This window comes from Crassostrea angulata, chromosome 5, assembly GCF_025612915.1.
Source record: "Crassostrea angulata isolate pt1a10 chromosome 5, ASM2561291v2, whole genome shotgun sequence".
In the NCBI taxonomy this organism is placed as follows: domain Eukaryota; kingdom Metazoa; phylum Mollusca; class Bivalvia; order Ostreida; family Ostreidae; genus Magallana; species Magallana angulata.
The window spans coordinates 25,105,406-25,114,585 of NC_069115.1; the positions used below are offsets into that span (position 1 = coordinate 25,105,406).

At 33.1% G+C, this 9,180-nt stretch overlaps 1 protein-coding gene across 2 annotated transcripts; it reads right to left on the minus strand.

Annotated features, from left to right (window-relative positions):
• Positions 1-3,637: 3,637 nt before the first annotated feature.
• LOC128183862 (BTB/POZ domain-containing protein 17-like) lies at positions 3,638-9,132 on the minus strand. Of its 2 annotated transcripts, XM_052853052.1 has the most exons (4): positions 8,885-9,132; positions 7,077-7,156; positions 6,692-6,883; positions 3,638-5,893 (listed from the first exon to the last, which is right to left on the minus strand). In XM_052853052.1, exons 3-4 carry the CDS (start codon positions 6,878-6,880, stop codon positions 4,856-4,858), a joined length of 1,227 nt encoding a protein of 408 aa, XP_052709012.1. In that variant the 5' UTR covers positions 6,881-6,883; positions 7,077-7,156; positions 8,885-9,132; the 3' UTR covers positions 3,638-4,855. The 2 variants fall into 2 exon arrangements, with proteins under 2 accessions (XP_052709012.1, XP_052709011.1); XM_052853051.1 differs by lacking the exon at positions 7,077-7,156 and having other exon boundaries at positions 8,885-9,130.
• Positions 9,133-9,180: the final 48 nt, after the last annotated feature.

Below are 9,180 nucleotides of genomic sequence, written 5' to 3' on the forward strand. Positions count from 1 at the left end.
TTGTTATCAATTACCTGAGAATAGTTTGTTGAAAACAAATAAAAAATAGCATTTAATTTTGCCTATAACATGATAATCAGCATAAATAAAAATAACCAATTTTTTGGGAAAATATAGATCATTGCACTTAACATTTTATATGTTGAAACCAATATGGGCACTTGCATGATTAAAAGGTTTTAATTTGTAAATAATTCTAAACTGTTTAAATTGGATGTATATAATATATATACATAGATAAGATTGATCAGTCGTTTTTAAAGAATAGACTAGAAACATGTATTACATATACTATGTTGTAATATAATATTATATTTAATAAGACCCTTGACATTACAATTTAATGCAAATAACACAATTTTATACCTCGTGTTCATGTGTATTTTAATGTTTTGAGAGAATAAACAATTTGAAATTGAGAAGCATTATTATGGCCATTATTTACAGAATCGAAAGCCTGAAAATTATGAGTTTTTAATTGTTTTACGGACTGCTAGTTGAAAGACATAAATAATCAAAAATGCCCAATCTTCAGGTGCAGATTAACTTTATAGATAATGACAACGGATGATTTTATCTTCATAACTAATGATGTATTGATCATCATACAATGAATCTTATTAAATATGAAGTATACACCATTAAAAATATATAAGCACTTTACTTTAGCGTTTTTGTGTTTTGTTAATTTCATATTCTGTAAATTGAAATTAATCAAAATAATCATAGAAACCAAAGAAATATGAAAAAAAGAATCGAAATATGATGTATAGTTAAAATTTCAAACGTGATTCTTAAAATTACAATATTTTTCCAATGCCAAGTTCAAGTTAAGTCAGTTTATATAATTATCTCAATTTATGATGAAAATAGACAAACCATGATATTTGTACCCTAATTAAGGGCATGAATTATAGGGGAATATGTAACAGTTCATTTTTAAAAAATAACATTTTCACCTGAATTTATCAAATAAAATAAAATACAAGGACAGAAGCTCAATTTATATGTATTTTTCTATAGGCTAACAAATATATATTATTTCTCCTACTTTCATCTGAAAACAGACTATAGCTTACCTGTAACTAAATTCTTTTGTTCTCCACCTGCACCCCATTCCCACTTAGCCAACATAGATCTACCTGTATTTTACCTGTATTTTTTCAAAATGTTGGCTAAGTGGGAAGACACCAATAAAACACAGGTAAAAATCCAGGTAAAATCTTTGACCGAAAGCAGACTATAATTGCTATCAAAACACAAATCACACCTATTGTTCTATACCCAATTATCAAATGTGTGCAAAACGGGAACACACCAGTCCCCCATACCCAGTTGCTAAGATTGAAAAATAATTAAAGATAAACGCGTTTATATATTGTCCTTTCTTCAATGTCATTTCAAACAATATGGAGTTTTTTATGATGATTTGGTTATAATGTCTTTATCTGCAATGTGCTCGATTATGTATAATCCGCATAAATCATGAAAAATATCTTATTGTTTATATTTACAGTGTCTTTCAACAAATTATTAAATTAATCATGACAAGGAGTAATTATTAAAATGTAAGGATATCTTTGTTAATGTACACCAGTACGTTAATTAAAATATATAGTAGAAATAGCCAATTCTTCTTCCAAATATTGGAATTTTCAAACCTGAATGGCACCACGATGTTTTCGTGCAGTTTTTGATTTCTTTTTAAAGGATCGATAGTTCGATAAACTGGTTATAATACTTCGTCCGGATCGCGTAGATTTCAGTCCTGTTAGCTAACAAAGAGACGTGAATCAACAATTCATCGATTTGCTTATTAAGAAATAAAGAAGAAAAATACTCAACTGGATGAAAATCATTATATACCTAACAAATTCATGGGATTTTGTGCAATTGCTCCAACATCCCTTCATTCTGCCAAATAATCAAGGACCCCTCCCCCGTTTTCTGATATTTTGTCGGTTGATGATGTGAGTACCCCTCCTTAATCGAATTAGGGCGGAAATTTGCTTGCACACGCACTATTTATCCTCCTGTTAATCTATCACAATTTCCTTCCGCACAAGTGGAAAAAAAATTGCAGAATCAACTGTACTTTTTTTTTCAGGACGCTTCCTAACTACATTCTTTCAGAAGCTTAAACGTTTCCAAAAAAAAAAAAAAAACAACAAATGTTACAAACGAAGTTCATATTTCCACACATGCATTTTCTCCACAGACACATGAAATACGTTTTTACATCAAGCTATTTTCTACAGTTTACTTGTATCACAGAAAAGCTGATTTTTTTCTCCATCCATGTTTTTTTTTTTTTTTCAAATGTTTAAATTGTAACCTTCCTGATTAAGACATCCCGGTATTTAACTCTCCTCTGGATATAATTTTCATTTAATTAAGTCATATACACATCACATCTAATTTTTTTCAAATCTGAAAAATAACAAAACGAGTTTTAATTAGTATTTGTGAGAAGAATTTCCTCTAAAAATTGTAACCCTAACCTTCTGGCCCCCACTATTCCCCAGGAATCATGATTTGATCTAACTTTAATCTGCACAACCCCGCTAAGGTTGAGCCACAAAGAAGATTGGATAATGCGTGTAAAATGCCTTTACACAGACGGATAAATATCAATAAATCTGTTATATTTAAAAAAAAATTATTCAAAACAATAAATATTTAACATATAATCGATTTGTAACCCTAAATTGTGTTAAAAACTTGTAATATGTTGACACAAACAAGCATATATATTAAAACCTCCTAATAGTTTTTTTTCATAGTCTGAATAAGGTCCAATTGAAAACAAACCGATTTTAATCAACAAAAACGTGAAGAGATGACCCACTATACATTAAAAATATCATTTTGTATAATTCAAAATGGTATTTCACGACTAAACCGAACGGGCATTTGCCGCTATTATCCCCCCCCCCCATCTTCTTTGCACAAACTTTGAATCTACGGTATACTTCCAGAAGATGCTCTCCCACAAGCTTGTCTGGCCAATATGGGTTCTAGAAGAATTTTCTCGATATCTTCCAATGCAAAAATGTGTCCTCCCACTTTTTGGCCCCACTCTTCCCAGGGGACCATGATTTGAACAAATCTGAATCTACACTATCTCAAAAGTTTCAGCTTTTCTGGCCAAATGGTTTTTGAAAAGATTTTTGATAAATTTATACCAATATTCAAGAATATTCATTGAACAAATTTGAATCCCCTTCACTTAATGAAGCTTTGTGTCAAGTTTGGTTGAAGTTGGCAAAGTTGTTATGGAGAAGAAGATGAAAATGTCAAAAAGATTACAACAACAACGACAGACAAATAGCTCACTTGAGGCTTTGGTTCACTTTTCTGGTGCATGAACTACAGTATAATATTGCAAAAAATATTTGGTACAATACCAGTATTGATACATGTTATATGCTGTATACATGTATGAGTGTTCTCATCCCTGGTTCACTTTTCTGATGCATGAACTACAGTATAATAGAACAATATATATTTGGTACAACACCAGTATTCAATCAGGTCATATACTGTATATGATTGTTATCTCATTTACTTCCTAATCACTTGCTTTCTAATGTTCTGGTACCATTGCCTAATACATAAAATTATTCAATTCACAAGATAACATTTCAAAACTTTTATTATCTAATTAATGTTTCAAAAATATTATTCAGAAAGAGATAGGTATAAATACATGAACGTATGAATACATCTAGTATTTGTGAAACACAATTCCAGATTTGCCTTACTGAACTTCTGTTGATTGCACACAGACATTGCTTCATATTCTATTACAAAATGAAAATAATCTGACAATCGGAAACTGGTAAATATCATACCATTAAAAAAACAAAAACTATTTTTAACTTATTGATTTTTTTCTCTACCCTTCTTGGCATTTTTTTTCAAAATTCATCTCTCTATTACAGTACTATATATATATGGTAATAAAATTAACAGACAAAAACACAGACAACAAAACTATGAATTCCTCATGAACTGAAGTTCTGTGGTCAATACACATAATTTGTTAACAGCTTAATGTAAAATAGACACTGATGTTGTTTAGTACAAATAAAATGGACAAATAAATAACATACACAATACATGTCAAAATTAACACAACTGAGCTTGATTAAGGTAGATCAGTCAATTACGATAGTTGTGATTCTACACAAAAATATTTACCAGTCATTTTAAATGGGTTTTACACCATAAATTATTTCACTGCTTGCATGTGTAAAGAGACCCATCTATGAAAATATAATTAATATGTACATATTGTATAAAAGTAACCTTTGATAAAATATGAAATAAAAATAAAAACTTTGAACAAATAATTACCGTATATGGCATCATGTTTGTAAAAACAAAAACAAGTCTTATCAATAAAATAATTTGTCACCAACATCATTAATTAAAGTACAGGTTAGACATTTGTAACAATAAATTTAATATTTAAAAATTGTTGAAATTTTTATCACATGTACATACTGCAACATTAAAGCTCAAATTTAGCACTTTTAATTTCGACTGAGTAATGCCACATGGGCTGAAACTTGATGTAGTTCATAGAGGTGCTTCCTCTGACGGTTAATTAATAGTTTAAATTCAAGCTGTTCTTAATTGAAGGACATAAACCGCCATTGTTGTTGTCATAGATTCTAACATCATTAATCAGGAGAGTACAGTACATCAACCTACTTTGAGAGTGTATTGTAACATATCAATTAAAATACAATAAAATACAGTTGCTGCCTTTGAAAAAACAAAAACAACCCAACCCTCATCACCCCCTGTCCCACTCCCCCAACCCCCATATTTCTACTACTGCCCAAATTTACGCTGGTAGTCCAGTGGGTAGAACTGCAACAACCAAGCCATGAGTTTTAATGTCCTTTTGGTAGCCATCAGAACTCCCCATATCAATGCACGGACCAAAGTTAGCAACGTGGTTGACTGTGTCATTTACAATTTTAACCTCCTTGAACCCTTTTCGCAACCTCTTGGTCATGCGGACAACCCTCAGCTTGTATGGCACAACCATGCCTTGAGCAATGCCTGGGGCTAGTAGCAGCTCCAGCTCATTCGGTTTTCCATTCTGATACTTCCACTTCAGAGTTACTGCATGCTTGGAAGACATGTGAGAGGGCGTCTGGAAGTAGTGCTCCCAGAAACTTGTCGTGTTGAAAGTGGTACCGCACCGCTCTGTGTAGATCCGAGGCACATAATTCTTGAACCTTTTGTCATCTAATGGGATTGGAATGCCTACGCCAAAGGAATGGTACTTGTAGGTCAAGTAAAATTTGGGAAGGAGAAGCATAACAAAGTCCTGAAGCTCTTTGGTCTTTTCAATCTTGACGACATCTGCTGGTGTCAACATGGGTGTGCGAACACTGGAAAACAGTTGCACAATATCATTTCTGAGGCTCTCCTGCACCGGTCGATCATAAGCCTTCATCCACTTAAGTATTGCCTGAATGATATCCATTTCCGACTTGCATACAATGGCTCCTGAATCCAACACCAGTGCCATTTCGTTTGTATCCAACTCCACCAGCTTTCCGCTGTGGTGGAAATGCTCAAAGTTATGGCTGATGAACCTGATACACTCATTGAACAGCCTCTCCACATTGTACTTCAGAGAAAACCTAAACCATGGAATGGCATTCTCAGTACAGACCTCCTCCACCATGTAACTGACACACAGGGCTGCCAGATCTTTGACCAGGTACTTGTCTGACAACAAGGCCAGGGGGACGACGTTCTCTTCATTCAGCCGCACTCTCCAGGTGTACAGGAACTCCAGAAACTCCAGGAATGCTGCCTCACAGTCACCCGTTTCTTCCAGGCGAAGTTCTGATGTGGAACACCAAACCTGCAATCATGCAAATAAGGATAATTCAAATATATTAAAAATTCAAATATTTTTTTAAAGAAACTTTCAGTATATATGGCATTGCACTTATAACAAAATTTTAACTTCTAAATGAAACTTGATATTCTATAAGTGATGTATAAGAAACTGATGATAACAATACACAATATGCATTGTACATGCACTATCAAAATGTCTTCTGTATTTAGTATTATGATATAGGTATATATTTACAGATTTTCTCTATTTCTTACTAAAATTGATTGTAATTCACATCTGTTCAGAAACTGACAAGACTAAAATCTACATCATCCAGTTCTAACCATTTTATTGATCAGTGGAAACTTTCAGCAACCTAAGAAAAATCACGGACTGAATGAAATAATCATGATGATGTAAGACTCAAATTCCCATATAAGACAATTTGGCTATTTCTTTTATCTATCTATTAATGTACTGATGTACATCTCAATAATTTAGTTACTTTTACTTGCTTTTTTAGGATCCATTTATTAAATTTTTAAAAGAAAGATACATCATATAATATAAGCAAAATGCTTTCTTTTGTGATTCATGCACGATATGAAGGCAGCGACATTGCAGAACCTCAGTGTATTGTTTAAACACTCATGCAATCAATGAAATTAAAAGAATATTCATTTGAATCATTATTTCCATGCATTTCCCAGTACGTCCCTTGTAACACACCTGGTAGACTTGCTCTATTAGTTATTCAGTTAAAACCAATGCTAGTAAATAACTAAAACATGTAAAATGAACTTCATTTAATCCACCTACTGAGGACAACATGGTTTGGAAAACCTCACTGGCTGTTGCCAAGACGATTCGGTGACCAAAATAGGTTGTCTCCCCAACAGTGAGCTTGAGGTCACTGAACTCCTTGCTGTTACAGAAGACTCCATAATCAGGCGGGTTAGCCCCACCCAGTAGCTGTCCACACTTTAATGAAGTGCTGGAACTATCCATAATCTGTATTGACAAAATAGATTTTTACAAAGTAATCATAAAAATAAATAAATTTTAATGCATTATAGTTAACAATGACATATCAAAAAACATATAAATAGGCACATCACCAATGCATGCATGGGTGTTTTTGGATGGGGAAAGTTAATTAGTTAATCATTGGACAATCAATCATTCATTTCAATGTGTAATTTACCTCAGGTCAACTTTAAAGCTGAACATCGCTCGTAAATAGGCACTGTCATACTTTTGATTTCGTTACACCCGATTGCACACCTGAAACTCACCAGTAGAATTCCTTTTGAGGTCTTTGGATTTTACGCATTAATTTCTTATTCTATGTGCATATTCTGTATGTAAATAATGCATTGATCCATTTATTTAATGTTAGTGTTCTCCTTGTTGAAAATATTGCATACTAAAATTTGATAATTTCATCGCAAATGAGTAACACGTTGAGGCATATGTTCGAATACCCAGGTGAGACCGCGAGACCTCTACTGCGAAATACTTTAAATTGCTAAGAGGTCTGCGACTTATAAAGGGGCTGCAGAAATACCAGTGATAAAAGAGAAATATGGTGGACAGTGCCTAAATTCATTAGATATATCACAGGCCAACTTGTCCCAGGTAGCAATGCTCCACCAGGCATTCTGTCTTGCATAATTTAGAGCTTGTTTATAAATCACATCATCTATTTCAGCAATGTCCACAGCCATGAAACAGAAAACTTTGCTTCGCCATTTTATCAATTACGTCTACTTTAAGGTCAGACGACTCGTTCCTCAATTTTAGATAACTTTTTCCAGGAATTTGTTAATGGTTTACAACCACTTTGACAAGCTTTCTTGCAAAATATTAGGGTACCTTACCAGGCATTTCTGCAAAATACTAGAGTATGCAATGTCCTATATAATCTTGAAAATACACTTGAATTGCTGATATGAAAAAAAATACATCTACAACACAGCTAAATTCACTATAATAGAACTATCTCTCCGCTCGGGTGGAGCTTTGAACTCACAACCTATACGCTTCTGGCAGTGAGCAGCCACGGTTCTAACCACTCAACCATCTAGGCATATAACCAAATACAAGTAAAGTTTGATCATTTTTAAAGTAATTATAGAATTAAAAAAATTTGTTGGAACTCTTTATTACGAGGAGATACAAAAAAAATTCTCGAGGAACGTGTCGTTTGACCTTAAGTTTTGCTCAGAATGAATATATGTCAGAACAGTGTAACTGTTAATTTAATTATACTCCTACCAATCAAACCCTGATAATTTTAAGCATTTAATCAAGAAACAAAGTCCATTCTGATTGCAACAAAATGGTTGTTACACAGTTTATAGCCATGGGCGCACTTTCATCAAGCCATGTTAGTTAGTATTGATACAACCCTTACCTATCCATGCCTTATCGCACACTAGGTGGTAACAATGGAATTCTTTGCTAAAAACTCCTAAAAATCAGTGATGCTTTAACTACCTTTGCTCTTTGTTGCTATTTTAAAACCTCATTCACCATGTTCACAGGGGCTTGTGTAAAAAAAAAAAACATAGTTAAAAAAGTGGGTACCACTGATGACTCCTAGGTACCTCTTTTTTGACGATTTTTTTTCTACACAAGCCCCTGTGCCTCACTGTTTATTGGCTAATCGTTTACACTTTTACAAAACTATACATATACTGTTTAACACTTTAACTGTTCAATCATTTCATGTTTGTTGCATCCATTTGGTAATGCACACTAATTTCTTTACTTATTATTGTAATTTCTGATAATTATATGCCTGGGTGTATCTATATACATGCTGCGCTGGCCTTGTCAGTCGCACCATATTGTTGGATACTTTTAACCTGTTGGACATCAATGACCAGTCCATAGATGATAGAGTCTGTCATATCAACGTAAACTACTTACAGGCAATATTCTGAGGATGAACATGATAAAACAACATAGAGACATCATTTAATTACTGTGGAGGGTAGAATGTTTTACCTTGCCCCACGGATTATACAGCTGTTAAACTTTCAAATATTTGAGTACCGCGCGTTTGTTCATGAAATTCCAAAAATAAAAAATTGTGAGTGTTGGTAAAAAGAGTTTTCCATAGACATATAACAATATGGTTTTACCAACAATCGCCAAGTAAATTCAAATTACTAAATATATCAAAGTATATTTTACATCAAATAGGCCTAACTAGTAATAGACATATTAAGATGAAATATCACATTGATAAAAAAAAATTACGAGATAAATCTTTTACAACTTCTGTCGGCTCGGCCCGTTCA

Excerpts from the sequence above, each read along its gene's own strand:
- LOC128183862 (XM_052853052.1), bottom strand. The coding sequence starts at position 6,880 with ATGGATAGTTCCAGCACTTCATTAAAGTGTGGACAGCTACTGGGTGGG. Across the intron at positions 5,894-6,691 it reads TCCAAACCATGTTGTCCTCA|GTTTGGTGTTCCACATCAGA; the intron begins GTAGGTGGATTA and ends GCATGATTGCAG.